Below are 18,793 nucleotides of genomic sequence, written 5' to 3' on the forward strand. Positions count from 1 at the left end.
CGACTTTATTCTTGAAACATTTACTTTATTCTCAATATTTTGACTTTATTCTCAAGAAATTTAGACTTTATTCTTGAAACATTTACTTTATTCTCGAAATGTTGACTTCATTCTCAAAACTTTTTACTTTATTCTTAAAACATTACGACTTTATTCTCAAAATTATTAACCTTTATTCTGAAACATTTTGACTTTATTCTCAAAACATTTTAACTTTATTCTCTCAACATTTCAACTCTATTTTTGTAATTCATACTTTATTCTCGAAACATTTGACTTTATTCTTTTAACATTTCAACTTTATTCTTAAGATTTCAGCTTTTTTTCTAAACATTTCGACTTTATTCTCGAAACATTTGACTTTATTCTGGAATCATTTGACTTTATTCTGGAAACATTTTGACTTTATTCTCAAACATTTCGATTTTATTCTCATAATATTACTTTAATCTCACAATTTTAACTTCATTCTCAAAATATTTTGACTTTATTCTCAAAACATTTCAACTTTATTTTTGTAATTTTGACTTTATTCTCAAAACGTTTAACTTTATTCTTGAAACATTTGACTTTAGTCTTGAAACATTTGACTTTATTCTCTAAACCTTTTGACCTTATTCTCAAACATTTCGATTTTATTCTCATAATATTACTTATAATCTCACAATTTGAACTTTATTCTCAAAACATTTCTACTTTATTCTTAAAAAATCCATTTCGATTTTATCCTCAAAATATTACTTTAATCTCACAATTTTATTTAATTTTCTTTGTAACGTGACACTAAAATGCCATGTCGTAGAATGATACAGTGTATAATGTTACAAATCAGGGGTTTTCAAACCTGTCCTGGAGCCTCCCCCTGCCCTGCACATTTTGTATGTCTCCCTTATTAGGCACACCCAATTCAGTCTTGCAGTCTCTACTAATGAGCTGATGATTTGAATCAGGTGTATTAGATGAGAGAGACAAGCAAAATGTGCAGGGCAGGGGAGGCTCCAGGACAGGTTTGAAAACTCCAGTTACAAATCATTCAATTTCAGATTAAAGCTGATCTCTGCTTATCATCCCATTCCACAAAGAATCCTGAAAAAATTGTACTCAACTGTTTTAAATATTGACAATAGCAATAATAAAAAATGTTTCTTGAACAGCAAATCAGCAAATTAGAATGATTTCTGAAGGATCCTGGGACACTGAAACTGAATCCATCAAGAGGATCCATCAGCGAGGGGAAACCGGTGAGCGAGCTGCATGTTGGTTTTTTGCATATTAATGCTCATCGCTGGGAAACCCGTGTAACTTCCTGTCAGATGTGACGCACTAAAAATAAACTCATTTTGCAGTGATTCCACACCTGTGTAAATGAGCGTTTGCGCTCCAGCGTCAGGTGTGAGACAACAGCTGCTAAAAATCCAGTGGCGTGACTGAAGACTGAAGCCTCATTAACCCGGTAAATAACCTCTGAGTCCAGAACAAGAGCTGTTTAGAGCTCAGATCAATACAGGAACATCAAACACACGCTCACTTACACACTGACAACCTGAACTTTCAGAAGCAGCATTTAAAGAAAGACAATGAGTCAAGATGAAGCCATGAACTTATTCCTTAAAAAAAAAAAAAAAATCAATCAATATTATAGCCTAAGATTAGACAATCCAATCTAGTCCTGCTAAATAAAACCAGACTCAGTTTAGTTAACAATCTGTTTACATTGTGTTATTTCTCGAATTTGAAGTATGCAAATGTGATACCACAAAACAAGAGCTGAATGCACTCTGCACACCACAATTTTCCATCCTCAATGTCATTTTACTTTTCAAGTTTTTTTCCAAATTGATGCTACTCCTCATAAATTAAATACATCACAACATAGAAATGTAAAGCATTACTACTGATATTTCAATTTCATGGTGAAAATGTGGCGCAGTCAAACTAAAAATACATTAAATTTCTTTAAACTTGCATAAATGCAAACTCTGAAAGAAATATAATGAGTCTGTAAGGATGGGGAGACAATTAAACACTGCTGTTACAAAGATTGCTGAAAGTCGAGGTCAGAGGTGTCAGGGTCAACAGCATTATCCAGGGTCAGGATGGTTCAGAAGACATGGCTGTCACATGATGTGTATTTCTGCTGAATAAAATCCCACTGGGTTTAATCTCAGCTCTAGAGGCTCTTCATGAGAAGATCATTAGTTACCATTAGAAACCTGTTTATCTTAAACAATAATATTAATCTGATGACCTAACAAATAATGCATGTACAAACATGCTGGTCATATGCCTGTATTGATCATCATCAGCAGTGAAGCGCTCTGTCTACAGCACTGTGGCATTCTGGGTAAATGAATGAGGGGCGAACCATCTGTTCTCTCTCAGTGATGTGAGCAGACGCACACACTGAGCTTCAGGATGCATTGAGACGCTGTAGCCTCTCTGTGCTGGAATGGCAGGATCATTATATTCTCCAGCACGGATTCTGCAGGAGTGTCTGACTTCTTCATTGTTTGTGGGTGTTTGACATGCAAGCCAGACCCACGGTAATGAGCACACGTTTGACAGAGATACTGGAAAAGCCACACACACACACACACAGCCTTACCCCTTTTAGTTGTTGAGCGCCGCTGATGTGCTGCAAGACTCTGTCAATCTCCTGTTCAATGCGACGAGCCCAGTGCATGATCCTACACAACACACACAACAAAACCGTTACACGATGGAAAAACACAGCATCTGCTGTAAGTTTCATGACGTAAATCAGGAATTGATATCACTGTAGCTGTACATCTCTTCATGGCTGAGGCTGTATATATATTTATCACTGTAGCTGTATACATCACTTTTGTTCATTTGCATTATATATATAGTATATATACACGGTATGTCACAAAAGTGAGTACACCCCTCACATTTCAGCAACCATTTTGGTATATCTTCTAAAAGGACAATACTATGGAAATGAAACTTGGATATATTTTAGAGTAGTCAGTGTGCAGCTTGTATAGAAGTATAAATGTATTGTCCCCTGAAAATTTCTCAACATACAGCCATTATTGTCAAAAGAGCTGGCAACAAAAGTAAGTAGACCCTAAGTGAACTTGTCCAAAGTGTCAATATATTGTGTTAGCACCATTGTTATCTGGCACTGCCTTAATCATCCTGGGCATGGAATTGACCAGACCTTCACAGGTTGTTGCTGGGATCCTTTTCCACTCACCATGGAGCTGCTGGAGGTTAGACACATGGTGCTTCTCCAACTTATGCTTGGGGATGCCCCACAGGGTTATGGGTTAATAGGGTTCAGGTCTAGAGGCGTACTTGGCCACCCCATCACCTTCAGCTTCCTCAGCAAGGCAGTTGTCATCTTGGTGGTGTGTTTGGGATCATTATCATGTTGAAAAAAACTGCTGTTCGGCCTAGTTTCTGGAGGGAAGTCATCATGTTCTGCTTCAGAATGTACAGTACATAATGAAATCCATGTTTCCCTCAATGAACTGCAGCTCCCCAATACCAGCAGCACTCATGCAGCCCCAGACCATGATGCTACCATTATCATGCTTGACTGTAGGCAAGACACAATTCTCTTGGTATTCCTCACCAGGGCATCGTCACACATGCTGGACACCATCTGAGCCAAATAAGTTGATCTTATAGATTCATCAGACCACAGGACATGGTTCCAGTAATTCATTCTCTTGGACAGGTTGTCTTCAGCAAACTGTTTGCGGGCTTTCTTGTGAGCCAACTTCAGATGAGGCTTCCTTCTTGGACGACGCCTACGCAAACCGACTTGTTGCAGTGTGCGGCGTACGGTCTGAGCACTGACAAGCTGACCTTCTACTTCTGCAACCTTTAAAGCAATGCTGGCAGCACTCATGCATCTGTTTTTTGAAGCCAGGTTCTGCATCTGACACGCAGAACGAGTGCTCAACTTCGTCGATTGACCCTTGCAAGGCCTTTTCTGAACGGAACCCATCTTGGTAAACCTCTGTATGCCCCTGACCACTGTAGTGTAACTCGGTTTTAGGGTGTTACTAAACCTGTAATAGCCTTGGCCATCTTTGTGGAGAGCAACAATTCTAATTCTCAAATCCTCAGAGAGTTCTTTGCCATGAGATCCCAAGTTGAACATCCAGTGGTCAGAATGAGAGAATTGTTCTTAAAGCACTAATTTTTAACTGCTCTAATACAAGATACACAACTTTGTATGGTCCTATCAAGCAGACAAAAACATAAACATGATGAGCAGGACATGTGGCTGTGCATGGTTAAACAACATACTGCTGTTATCACTTAGGGTGTACTCACTTTTGTTGCCAGCTGTTTTGACAATAATGGCTGTATGTTGAGTTATTTTTAGAGGACAGTAAATCTATACTGCTATACAAGCTGCACATTCACTACTCTAAAATATATTCAAGTTTCATTTCTATAGTGTTGCCCCTTGAGAGGATACACTAAAATGGTTGCTGAAATGCACTCTTCTCCTTCATTTGTTAAAGCTGTTGGCAGTTTACTTCAAATGTTTTTCCCGGGTCAACTGATTAGTACAAAATATGAAAATAATTGACCATTTTCAGCAGCAATAATGAGAAAAATATGCAAGTTTCGTTTGATTCAGTGGCATGGTTTACATTCAGTGCTGCCAATATGGCCGCACTCTTTTAAAAGACTGCCAGCTCTGCGCTATTACCCGATTGACTGTATATACAATATAAACAATGTGATGACGATGATCTGAAACATTAACACGGGTTGTTTTTCTCTGCAATACTGTAATGTGTGGTTTCTACTGTATAATTTGACATGTTTTGTGCCAGAAAAGTAAACATATTTTCAGTGACCTCAGCTGAACTGTCCTCATTTGTACCACACGCAGTATCAGTGACAGAATATAATATAATATCCTCACAGTCGGCTAAACCGATCAATAAAATCAATGTACAGAAAGCGATGTGTTTATACAGTCCGCAACCACGCAGCCTACAAACCGTGCTGCTCAACAGAACGCAGTCCTGCTCTACAGATGCAGATGAATTATTTAGCATCTGTGGGGTCCGTTCAGCTTCATTAAACCGTCGGTTCTGCTACAGAACAGCATGTACGGCTAAATCACAACCCTGCAGTCTGATCATAAATATCACCTGTTTCCACGACAACAGATTTGTACGTGATTACAGCTCGACTGCAGTTATGTTATATTACATAAGTTCAGGTCGTTTAGCATCCACACTCTGAACCTAATTAAATTGCAACTGTCAATTAACAAGAGAAGATCATAACGAGCGTTTGCTTAGAGAAATCTCAAGGGTCAAGCCTTTAATAATCTGTGTTAATTGAGAGGATATATATATATATATATATATATATTAGGAAAGTGATCAAATGGCACTAATAATAAATAAAATATTGGCTAAAACTGAAATTATTGGCATACAGGCGCCTTCCTACTACTTATAGCTGTTGATTTTACTGGAAAGGGGATAAAGGTCACTTGGCAAATTAATATCATAGATAGCATTTCATTATTCTAAGATAAATGTGGCAACAATTCAGTCTCCACTTTCCATCACAGCTACTGTAAACACACACATGCTCTGATTTACTGCACGTTTAGCAGCATGTGTTACACAATATGTAGAGGTGAGAGTGTCTCAGGGTGTGTGTGTCAGTGATTCAGGCGATCTGATGCACTCTCAGCAGCTGATCTGAGCATGCCCAGAAACACACACACGCACACAGTTGAGATCTTCCCTACTGCCTATTACCTGACACACACTCCCTCGAGACACAGACAGAGATACGAGGGGCTGCTGTGACCCATATTCACTTTACTGAGAACGATCAGCTTTAAGCCACAGAAGACAGACTGTGAGGATATAGATAGATTTACAGGTTTAGCCATATTACCTAACCTTTTAGGGGATAAATTTGTTCCCAATGTCTAATTTAGTAAACTCACATTTACTTTAAAATAAACATTTAATTTTGCGGTAATGTGAGTTTTTCGTATGTATCATGTTGTCGAAGTGACTTTTTCTGACATTTAATGTTGAGAAAATGAGCGTTTCTTCCATGTAATACTGTGGAAATTAGTATTTCATGCATGTAATGCTGTGAAAATGATTATATCCTACGTGCAATTTTGTAGAAACTAGTATTTCTTAAGTGCAACATGGAAATTAGTTTTTCTTATGTGTAATGCTCTGGAAGTGACTTTCTTCCATGTTATGGAATTGAGCTTTTCTTTTCTACAATCTCTTACACATAACATTGTGGAACTTAACATTTCTTACGTATAATGCTGTGAAAATGACTTACATGTAATGTTGTGGAAATAAACTTTTCTTTTCCAGAATCTCTTACAAGTAACATTGTGGAAATGAACATTTCTTGTAGTGCATTACTGTGGAAATTAACATTTCTTACGTGTAATGTTGTGGAAATTATTATATATTTTGATTCTGTGTAAAACGTGTTTTCTTGTTTGTATTTCTGTGGAAAATAACATTTTCTGAGTGTTTACAGTATGTGCATTGCTGTGGAAGTTAACATTTCTTAGGTGTAATGCTGTGGTAAGACTTTCTTACTGTAATGTTGTGGAAATGAGCTTTTCTTTTCTAGATTCCATTACATGTAACATTGCGGAAATGAACATTTCTTATGTGTAATTTGTGCAAATGGCTTTCTTACATGTAATGTTCTGGAAATTAGTGTTTGTTACATGTAATGTTGTGAGAATCTTGTACAAGTAAACGTTGTGGAAATTAACATTTCTTGTACATTGCTGTAGAAATGAACACTTCTTACGTATAATGCTGTGGAAATGAGCGTTTGTTACATGTAATGTTGTGAAAATGAGCTTTTCTTTTCTAGAATCTCTAAAAAGTAACATTGTGGAAAGCAAGATTTTTTTGCACATTGCTGTGGAAATGCCTTTCTTACAAGTAACGTTGTGGAAATTAAGATTTCTTGTACATTGCTGTAGAAATGAGGGTTTGTTACATGTAATGTTGTGAAAATTAGCTTTTCTTTTCCAGAAACTCTTACAAGTAACATTGTGGAAATTAACATTTCGTACGTATAATGCTGTGGAAATGGCCTTTTTAAATTTAATGTTGTGGAAACAAGCATTTCTTTTCCAGAATCTCTTACTAGTAACGTTGTGGAAATGAACATTTCTTGTAAATTGCTGTAGAAATGAGCGATTGTTACAGGTAATGTTGTGAAAATTAGCTTTTCTTTTCCAGAAACTCTTATTGTAACATTGTGGAAATTAACATTTCGTACGTATAATGCTGTGGAAATGGCTTTTTTTTTCACATGCAATGTTGTGAAAACAAGCATTTCCAGAATCTCATACAAGTAACGTTGTGGAAATCAAGATTTCTTGTACATTGCAGTAGAAATGGCTTTCTTACAAGTAATGTTGTGGAAATTAACATTTCTTACGTGTAATGCTGTGAAAATGAGTTTGTTACTTGTCATGTTGTGGAAATGATACATTTTGATTTTGTGTAACACGGCTTTTCTTGTTTGCAACATTGAACATTTAATTCCTAAACGTAACGTTGTGGAAATTGACATTTCTCAAAGGCTATGTGCATTGCTGTGGATAACGTGTAAGGTTGTGAAAATTGACATATTACAGAGGGTGTCTTACATGTAATACTCAGCAAATGATTGATTCCTTCATATCACACTGTATAAATGAGCGTTCCTTACGTGTAATGCTGTGGAAATGTGAGCGCGTCCACTGCAGTCCACGATCCGCTGAAAATCACCATCATCATCAGCAGACACGCGTGAGCCCATCTCGCCATTTTCCATGAAAACACTCCAATCCAGCAGCACAGATATCCTCACGGTTATCCAGGAGAGCACAATATCCAGATATAACGCGGTTGTAGTCGTTCTTTTTATCTGGGAAGTAAAAACGAAGTGAAATTGACTGATATCGGTGGGCGAAAGATGCTGCGCGTGATGATGCTGCCGTGCACGCGCGCCCGCGACACCCCACAGATCTGCGCGCGACCCCATTCATTTCCCAAACACACTGAAACACACACCTTGCAAAAAAGACGTCCACTTAATATCCATTGATTCATACAAACACTGTAACACATTATAGCAAAAAAAGAAAAAGAAAATACATTTACATTCACATTTCAGAAATAAAAACGCTATAAACCTCACGTTCGAAAATATAAGGAATGGAATTTTTAATGAAGTCCTACTTGGAAATATTGTACATCAAGTCGTTGAATTTATGCACAATTTGCTTAACTAATTCAATAAGTTAATAAGTAGATTAAATGTTTGTATCTAAGGTATGTGCATACAATTCTGTATAATAGATATAGAGTGATAACTCATTCATATTCATTACATAATCTGTACTCTAGCTGAAGTCTCAGCAGTGCTGATGATCAGGGAATATGGTGGAGCACAGAGAGAAATAATGGATCACAGCAGGAAAAGTAATCACACACAGAGCTGTAAGAACATTTAGGCAAGTGATATGCTGAAATTTGTTTCTTGTACTTCACATTATGTGATGGCGTGTGGACCTCTAGTGGTGAGCTTGAGAAACACATCTTGGCATCTACTGCTGTATCTTCAGTTACAGTATACTGAGAGCAGGCTATTGAACTAATGAACTCTTCAAAATAAATTGAATTATCACGTTTTTTTATTTGTATATTTACAATATGCAAACACATTACAATACAATACAAAAAGCATTAGACTATCTAAACTGGTGACTGTGAAAGCACATAAGATGTACATTTTAATTGGGCTGGTGTGGGAGAGCAGATTCATCCACAACTCTTTTGTCAGTCAAAGCGTCTTACAAACAGACATGCTTCTTATAAAACACACAAAGAACTTACAAAAATGTAAAGAAATATATTCTGTGTGTAAAATGTAATGTAAAACATAGGTAAATAAAATGATGGTATAAAAAATAACATTTGACCACTCATCTATAAAAATGACTATTACAAATCAGTGCAAAGATCAAAGTTTTTTTTTCAGTTTATATATAATTTGATATATTTAGGTGCAAAATTACAATCACACCCATGCTAAGCAATATTTTAATTGCTTTGTTACGGATGAATTTAATCCAAACATCATTATGATGAAGGCATTATACTATGGATTTATATCCATCTCATCTGAGCTCTCATCAGCCTCTTCACCCTCTGCTATTTCACCTGTAAAATATGAAAAATACTATTTAGGTAAATGCAAAATCAACAACAAACATTCAATATTTTTTGTGTTTACATTTATGTTTTAAATTGTAACTTTCGATTTGTTAAAGCAGTGCTGTTTTTGGCATTGTTTGCATTTACCGCTTACTGTTAAGCAATATTTCACCAAAATCACCATCACACATATTAATTTATTACAGTACTAAAGTAAGAACCTTCTGAGGATTCGTCATCTGATGGGGACTTTTCTCGTTCTGTTGATTTCACAGGTTCTTCTTGAGCTTTAGACCAAGGTAACAATCCACTGATTCTGGTCACACCAGCTCTCCAGAACGAACGCTCTTTCTCCAGGCTGTAAGGAGGAATCAACCGAGAACAATTGTGTCGAGTGTAACGAGTTGGAAATTATTAATACAATAAGTACAAGGTACACGGAAACAAAAATAGTTGTTGTTTTAAATTAACACATTTAAAGGAATTACATAATATTTGTATGTTGGTATGACTAATGGATGTTTACTCACCTCAGGTTACAGTTTGAGTCTCGTAGCACGTCACTGAGCTGCTGCTTTGAGTCTCCTATTTTATTTTTACTCAGATCAAGCTCTTTTAAAAACTGCAGTGCATTATTTTCAGCCAAAGACTGAGCCAAAGCTGCAACATCTGTAATGCCACAGTCATTTAGACTTGAAAGAGAAAGACAAACAGAGGAAGACAATTATTTTCCCTTTAACCCAGAGGACATCCTCAGACCTCAGTCATGCAATGAAGGCATCATGCCTCAGACTAAAAGGCTTCAGTCACAGGACAAAACGGCATCGCGTCTCAGACTGAAAGGCTTCAGGACTCAGGAAAAACAATATCAGGTGTCAGGTCTTTAACAAAAATTTTAGACAAAATATCATAGAAAAATATTTGAATGTGTTTATCACAAACATAATTTCTTGCAATAAACGAATTGCTGTTTTTGCGCTCCTTTGCTTACACTCTGTCTGATCTGAGGCTCATGTACTTTGGGCAGGTTGGTTCTTACCATTACCTCTGTGGTGAATAAGTGCCTTGTATTTGCTAATTTTTTTCACGACTGTTAGTGATGTTACGGTTACTAAAAAAAGCTAACTGGTTATGAAATGATGACCTGCCATAGTCATCTGTGACACTACGAAATTCACTGGCCAAAATTTACCTGCATTTGCTACCTGGCAGCTGTTTATATCAGACCCTGCTTTCATCAGTTCACAAAACATAAGAATTAGATTATTCGATTATAATGTAAACCTTTGTGAGACTGAGTAAAAGTGTTTTAGATAAACCACAATGTTGAAATGATTTTAAGCATTTTAAAGCATGTTCCTCACCTCAATCTCTCCAGTTTGCAGCGTGCATTATTCAGTACATCACATAAGTGTTTCACTCCTTTGTTTTCTAGTTTATTCCCACTGAGGTCCAGCTCTCTCAGGTTTGAAAGGTTTGAACACAGAGCTGAAGTCAGGATGAGACACTGTTTCTCTGTAATACTGCATCCACACAGACTGAAGACAGAAAGAGAAAAAAGCAATGAATCAGATGCATGTTTGAGTTCTATGCATCACGACTAAATGTCAAACAGAAGCATGGAAAACTTATTATAAAACCATAAAACAAGGATTTGAGGATGCTAGGTTCAACCCAAGTTTAGACATTACTCAGTCAAAAAATGTTCTTGCATTTATAAATAGAATGTTCGGAAATTAAGTGAAAAAATAATAGTGAAGTTGAATACGTATACTGCATGCCAATGTAGTTTTTTTTTTTTTTTTGTAATTATAAATCACAGTAGTGGGCATCCTTTGGGTTTCTGAAATTAGTAACACCCACTGAATCAGAGTGTTTTTGAGAAAGATAAAATGAGGATTATAAAATTAACATCTAAGCTTTTGGTGAAAGAAAACATTTCAAACTTCATAAGCAAACCTGCAGCAGCATGCATTTCATGACCATTTTAGATTTTGTGAAAAGCACCATCAGTATTATGGAAACCATTTAAAGCAACACCAAGTAACTTTTCCCTCAACGCTCCCTCTACAGGTTGGAAGCGGAATTGCCTATTACTGCTGTCGTAAATAATTTAACCTACCGTCGTGTCACATGCACGTTATTTGTTTGGAGGATATCCTATGAAGGTAAAACAGTAGCAAAACTCGAGAGCTTGTTGATTTGAATGTGAGAACTTGTCATATTAATATTCGTATTTGTAAGCTGAAATTTGAACTCACAGCTCTGATGTGAAAAGCTGAATCTGTTGATTTGCACACACAGACAATGATCCAAACACCCGTGTTTTGAATTTGAAGTTGCAAATTAATAGCTACAAATGTGCAAAATGACAATCACATAAACAAAATGAAAGATACAAGTGTGTACGACATATTTGCTTTCGCAATGTACTTCAGTTTTACTGTACAACCTCAAGTCAGCACTTACAGCCTCTCACATCTAGCAGTACAACTTCAGATTTTAGCGCTTTGACTTTTGCTACTGTTCTTGCGATATTCCTGTTGCAAAACTCACTCGTGCACTTGTAAATGCAGACGTGAGAGCTCAGAGCCGGGGGCGGGGCTAGGGTGGAAATTAAGTCATTTTATTGGTCGATGCCTGACCAACGAACAACGCTAGCCATCGCGAATTGCAGTGCAGTAAGAAACATTTTTTAATGCATATGTACAGTGGCGGTTCTACACGGAGGCCAAGGGAGGCCCGTGCCCCTGTAGACATGTCATTGGCCACCCCTGTGGCCCCCCCGTACTGACCAAATAAAATAAAATAAATGAATTATGGTTTTACACACGAGCGCCAAAAGCGGAACTAATGCGACGCATCGTTCTACTTAAATGGGTAAATTAGAGCGGCGCACACAAACACTGCAGCAACAATTATAGACGGTGGGCCGAGTGGAGATTTCGTGTTTTCAAACGATCTGTGGTGAGGGATAACCCAGTTTTTTATATGTAACCGCTACGCTTTTCAACAAAGTAAATAAAAATTGTTGCCACTCACACACTTTGTCCATTACTATAATATCGATAACTTTCTCCAGGTTATTTTCCCGGCGAATAGAGCAAGCAACTACGTGCGGGGTCCGACCTGCATGACGTATTTGATGCCTTCATCCAATAGCGTGCATGGAAAGTGTCGGTGTTGGTGAGGCGTTTCTGAACACACTGGCGCGCTTCGCGCCCAGGATTTAAGATTGTGTTATTTAAGATGATAAATATTTTACCTAATTTTGCTACATATTCAGTTTGACACAAAATGAGTACGTAGAGGTAACGTTATCCATTTGTACTGTTTTTATTTTATGTAATCACCTTTTGTCATACGAGGTCCTGTCATTTCTTTGTAATCTTTAATAAATACATCCTTCTGATTTAACACATTTGACAATGGTATTGCTTGGAAACGAGACAGACAATACTCTTTTTCCCGCCCATGTTTACTTGGAAGAAATGGCAAAACATGAAGTGCTGTATGCATATATTTGAGGGAAGTGGTGGACCCACCATTCCCTTCACAGACATAAGTTGGGAGAAATGTATTAAATCAGTGTTTCTGTGGAAAGACCTTGAGGGCAGAGAAGGTATCATTGGAGAAGAGGCAGTACAGGCATACAAGTTACAAAGCCATGAACCTACAAACCAGTTAGTCAAACCAGCTAACACTGGCTACCACAGGGAGTGCTACAGCCATTTCACAAATATCACGAAGATAAAACGAGCACAAAGGAGAAGAGAGAAGGCAGTATTAGTTGAAGAAACTGCAAAGGAAGGTTGGTATTATATTGTATAGACAGGCGGTGCAGTATTAGACATACAGTACAGGTCTAAAGTTTGGAAACATAACTATTTTTAATGTTTTTGAAAGAAGTTTCTTCTGCTCATCAAGCCTGCATTTATTTGTAAAAAAAAAATACAGAAAAAATGTAACATTGTTATATATTATTAATATTACAATTTAAAATGATTGATTTTCAATTTATTATACTTTAAATTATTTCTGTGATTTAAAGCTGAATTTTTAGGATCATTATCACATGATCATTTAGAAATCATTCTAATATGATTCATTATCAAAGTTGGGAACAGTTCTGCTGCTATAAAATCAATACTTTTATTCAGCAAGGATGTGTTAAATTGATCAAAAGTGATACTAAAGATTTATATTATTAGAATTTTTTTATTTATTATTTTGAATAAATGCAGTTCTTTTTAACCTTTTATTCATCAAATATATTAGGCAGCAGAACTGTTTCCAACACTCATAATAAATCAGAATATTATAATGTTTTGTAAAGGATCATGTGATAGACTGGATGTCACATGTGACACTGAAGACTGGAGTAATGATGCTGAAAATTCAGCTTTGCATCACAGAAATAACTTTTTAAAGTATATTCAAATAGAAAACTATTCTAATAATATTTCACACTATTACTGTTTTTTCTGTTTTTTTTTTTTTAACAAATATATGCAGGCTTGATGAGCAGAAGAGACTTCTTTCAAAAACATTAAAAATAGTAATGTTTCCAAACTTTTGACCTGTACTGTACAGTGCAGTATGGACAGTAGTATACAGTTAAGATAGTATGGTTTACAATAATATAAATTAAATATATTATATATATATAAGAGCAAAATAGATATACAGTATGAACAACATATACAGATATGTGCAGTGTAGTTACAGTAACAATATAAGATTAGTACAAAAAACTACACAAAATTTGTTGGCAAACTTTTACATTGGCTTGAAAAGGCCTAGCCCGAAAATATGATAGTAAATATTAAATAGATATTAAATATGATATTCTACAACGGCTATGGCTACTACTAGTTCGCCAACTGAAACGTTACCCTACTAAAACGACACTAACGAGACGCTTACACACGTTTGAACAACACAGTGTACAAAACAAACATTTTATATAGATATCATATTCTAATTAAATGAATACTTCCAATCACACAAAGAATGTCCTTGACGATGATCAATGCGCTGCTGCTGGTGTCTGATAGCTAAATCATTCGTGTAACAGCTGTTCGAAATAAACTACATCTGATTGGTTAATAATAATCCCGTGTCAATATCTTGCCGCGCTATTGGCTCAACTGATATAGTAGGCAACCGCGTTTGCCTGCATATTTACGGGTCGCGAATTATGATTTCGTGGAAAATGTGCAATAAATGGGAGTGGCAACACTTTTCATATCGTTTAGAATAAAACAACTGTCCCAACTTTACAAATCCAGGTTCTCCCTCCATGGGGATCATCCATTTCGAAAAGTAAAGCAGATACGGACCCTCGGCCCACCGTCTATTAGAACTACTCTTGGATAGAGGAGCTACGATTTATTTCTTCTGTTGCAAGAGTCGAAAGTAAGCAAAACAATTTCATTTCGTGAGTGACTTGTTGTTCTTGCACATAACCGTGTTACTTTTGTTTTTCACACTGATAATTAAATCAAGTTTGTAAATGGCTTTGTAAAACCTTGTTAACGTTAGTTAATAAAAAAATACAGCTGTTCATTGTTCAGGGTGGCCGCGGATCCTTAAAAAGTCTTAAATTCCGTTGTCCTAAAATAAGGCTTTTAAATGTCTTAATTTGTCTTAAATCTAAATCCAAGGGTCTTAATTTTTTTACACTTTGAAAAGGAAAAGTTTATCGTTTTGAGGAGAATCTCCTGCGCAGGTTCTTAATCTGTTCTGTTGCTAGACACGCGCTTGCTTGACAACGCCTCAGCGTTGCCAGATTTAGCGGGTTTCCGCCCAACTACACGCATTTGAATCGCAGATTAGCTGTTAAATTTAACCATCATAGAGTAAAAGTTTATAATTAGCACATGTTTTTACGTTGCCGCACACAACTGGCGCGAGCACGCGCAGAGAGAGAGAGAGGAGAGGGAGGCGCGCGGCGTGATTCACACAGATTGATTCCTCTTTAACTGCTATTTGAACGGAAACGTACATACCAAGTCATGTCTTGATACCCGTTTTGGTATTCTGTTTAACAGTCGTTTATGTCTTCAGTGAACCGAAACAGCTGAGAAAGAGATGCGTGCCAGTATTCGGTTTGGGCATTTGGCCTTAAAGAGACAGCGTCCTATAAATACCTGCAGTGAGAAACACTAGTTATTTTACAATTAATTATTAAATTTCCCCTCCTGAATACTAGTGTTATTGATTTTATTACTAACTTTATGTTGTATTCATTTACACTTGTCATTTGTGTAATTGTTCTTGTTTTGTTACTGAACTTTAGTTCAGATAGTAGTTTTTGCTGTGGATGAGAGGTAGCCTACCTAAAGTAAGCATTCAGTAATTAGGAAAAAACAAACTTTTTTTTTTTTTTTTTTTTTTGCTGATCCGAAAAATGATCCGATCCGATCCATGACTCAAAATCCGTGTTTGTTACACTTACATTGGCTTCAAAGTGTGTGAGAGCCTTGACTTTGTCATGGAATAGAAAATAATTTCTTCTTTTGGAATAGTGTTTTCTGTTGAATATTCCCAAGAATAATCAGTTAAATAAAATAATAATTTAAAATATCTTCATAGTTTTGTGCTAGACTTTTGCGGGACTTTCAATTTTGTCTTAAATTTTGTTTGAAAATGGTATTAAAAAGTCTTAAAATGTCTTAAATTTAACTTGGTCAAACCTGTAGACACCCTGTTCATGATCAAGTGCCGGTTTAGTTCTGCTGAAACTCTACACCTCTGAGAACTCTCTCATTAAAACAAAGAAAGTGTAGACATGATGTAAATAAGAGATTAATTGTACTGTGTAAATGTGATTTCATTACCTTTTATTAACTTTGAGAGATTGCGATGAACTACTACAGTAATGTATGAGTGACAGCTTTCCAGTGATTGTAAGGGGAGCGCGCACTTTTAAGACTATAATTAATGCAGAATTTGAATTCATTTATTCATGGATTCACTCTCTGATAACGCAACATCGCCATTGCTATCGTGCAGCACATAGGCTATACATCAGTTACACAAACTAAGAGAAGGTAAAGCAGGTGCTTATTCATCAAAATATGTCTAAACAGCCGCACTGCACGTGTCGACACGCGCCCGTGAGTAAACATTATTTTTTTCTTTCACCATGCAGCAAACGTAAAAAATAATTAAACCGTTTAACTTATAGTACTTCTTACTGTCGATTAACAGTGAACGGTCAATATGAGCATCCCTAAAATGTTTGTATGATTTTAAAGTAAAATAAAGTTTATAATCTTTAAATATCACTTGTTGTCATTTTTTAATGTGCCCCTCTGGTTAAACACTGGCCCCTTCTTGGCCCCCCTAGTCAAATTTGTCTAGAACCGCCACTGTCCATCACATATGTGGATTGATATATAAAAGTTTTAAATTTTTATTCTTTTCACTAACATTTATATATAAATATCGAATGAAACGTCCACAATAAACAGCTGGCTTGTTTAACTGATTACCTTAAAAGTCCGTCGATATCGCCATTATTTATTACGGCTATTAACACGTTCTCCGACAAGCGGAAGCAATGAGACCTGTTTTCCGGGGTTGGTCATGTGACGTTCGGCATAAAGCCTATAGAGGGTCGCAAAGCGAATACAGAAGTGCTGTTTCACCCTGTTATGAGTTGATGAACCACTGACACGAGTTCGCAAACATTATTTTAAGGTTAAAAAAAAAAAACTCCTTAGTGTTGCTTTAACTCTGTCAGAATAATCTCACTTTGCAGTTTTGTCTGCATATATATATATATATATATATAAATATATATATATATATATATATATATATATATTTTTTTTTTTTTTTTTTATGTTGGCAGAAAAAATAAACCATCAGTCATAGTACTCTGGAATCTTTCTTCAGAAGAGGAACTATTCAGTTCATACATTTTGTAACTTGTGTTCTGTTGTCTTCATAAACGGTATATTTAAATCACACTATAAATGCTGTATTTTGCAATGATACTAACTGTAGTTTTTCCAGCTTGCATTTTGAATTGCCCAACAGAACAGCAAGGTTTTTCACTCCAGAGTCTCCTAGTTTACTCCCACTGAGGTCTAGTTCTCTCAGGTGTGATGGGTTTGATTTCAGACCTGAAATCAGGAAGAGACACTGTTTCTCTGTAATACTGCATTCACCTAGACTAAAGACAAGAGAAAAGACTGTTAAGTTCATACAGTATGTGACTTAAATGCGTTAAGTGTTGATTAAAACAAATTCTTTAAAAGCTGAGATTCTAAGCTTTAAAATGATACATATTTTGTGTTATTCCACTCAGTGGCTGCTTAGCAATTTGATTTAAAAAAAAAATTATTAGGGAAGGTTTCCCGCCGGCCGGACAACGTGGGTTCAAAAGGGTTAACAAACACCATACTGTCACTAATACACCAGCAAAAACTACTCACGCAATTTTTTCCAGCTTGCATTCTGGGTTCATCAGTAGATCAGAGGAGTTTGATTGTCCTGTTTCATTCCCACTCAGGTCCCGCTCTCTCAGGTGTGATGGGTTTGATTTCAGAGCTGAAGTCAGAGCTGAACAATCATCAGATTTTACGTCAGGAGACCTAAACCTGCATTCAGAGAAATTAGACAAATAGTTTTTTTTCATTGTTTCACACTGTAAAAAGTTTTCACCAGTTTCAACTTAAAAACCTAAGTTTAGCAGCTGCCTTAAGATTTTAAGTTAAATCAACTTAAGTCATTTAAACTCACAAGTCATATCAACTCATTTTTATTAAGTTAAATGACTTGTAGTTTTAAGCTGATTTAACTTAAAAACTTAAGGCAGCTGCTGAACTTAGGTTATTAAGTTGAATCCGGTGAAAACTTTTTACAGTGGCATGAAAATACCAACACTAAATTGTTTGTTGTATGTGAATGTTCCTCACCTCAGTCTCTCCAGTTTACAGCGTGAATCCTTCAGCAAATCATACACTTTTTTCACTCCGGTGTGTTTAAGTTTATTTCCACCCAAGTCCAGCACTCTCAGGTGTGATGGGTTTGATTTCAGAGCTAAGTGTAGGGAGACACACTGCTTCTGTTTAATACTGCATTTACAAAGTCTAAATGCAAAACAGAAAGGACAGTGATTCAGATCCTTGACGGCCATCTTATTAAAGAACAACAGTAGGCATATAGTCCGCCATATAGTCTTTAGTTGCCATAGTTTAAAGGTGCACTAAGCAATATTTGGAAAAAAACGCTTTTGACCACAGTGTTGGATTGAGCCTCGAAACTCACTTTCAGCCAATCAGCAGTAAGGGGCGTGTCTTGTAAGGATAGAGAGAGAAGAGAGTGCTCAATTTGAGTGCACAGGATGAGTATTATAAGAATAGACTGTAGGAAGATAAACAAGAAGAAAATATCGGAGGAGCAAAACATTAAAAAGAAGGGTTATTTAGCATTTGGGAAAAATAGCTTAGCGCACCTTTAGCTGTTAAAAAAACCGATAGAGAAATACAGGTGCAGTACAGATGCAGTGCTACAGTTTAAATACTGACAAAAAAAACTGGATGTGTTTAACTAAACAGTAA

General features: G+C 36.3%; 1 protein-coding gene and 1 pseudogene across 1 annotated transcript in view; both read right to left on the reverse strand.

Annotated features, from left to right (window-relative positions):
* The window catches only part of LOC141337969 (uncharacterized), an 87,016-nt gene extending 84,509 nt beyond the window's left edge, over positions 1-2,507 (reverse strand). The window contains exons 1-2 of the mRNA XM_073843543.1: positions 2,405-2,507; positions 1,358-1,482 (exon numbers count right to left, since the gene is read on the reverse strand). Coding sequence (XP_073699644.1) covers positions 1,358-1,482; positions 2,405-2,507 — 228 coding nt within the window. The remainder of the gene's footprint in view (positions 1-1,357; positions 1,483-2,404) is intronic.
* Positions 2,508-8,729: 6,222 nt separating this feature from the next.
* The window catches only part of LOC141338730 (NACHT, LRR and PYD domains-containing protein 3-like), a 29,899-nt pseudogene continuing 19,835 nt past the window's right edge, over positions 8,730-18,793 (reverse strand).

Source organism: Garra rufa, chromosome 7 (genome assembly GCF_049309525.1).
Source record: "Garra rufa chromosome 7, GarRuf1.0, whole genome shotgun sequence".
Lineage (NCBI taxonomy): Eukaryota > Metazoa > Chordata > Actinopteri > Cypriniformes > Cyprinidae > Garra > Garra rufa.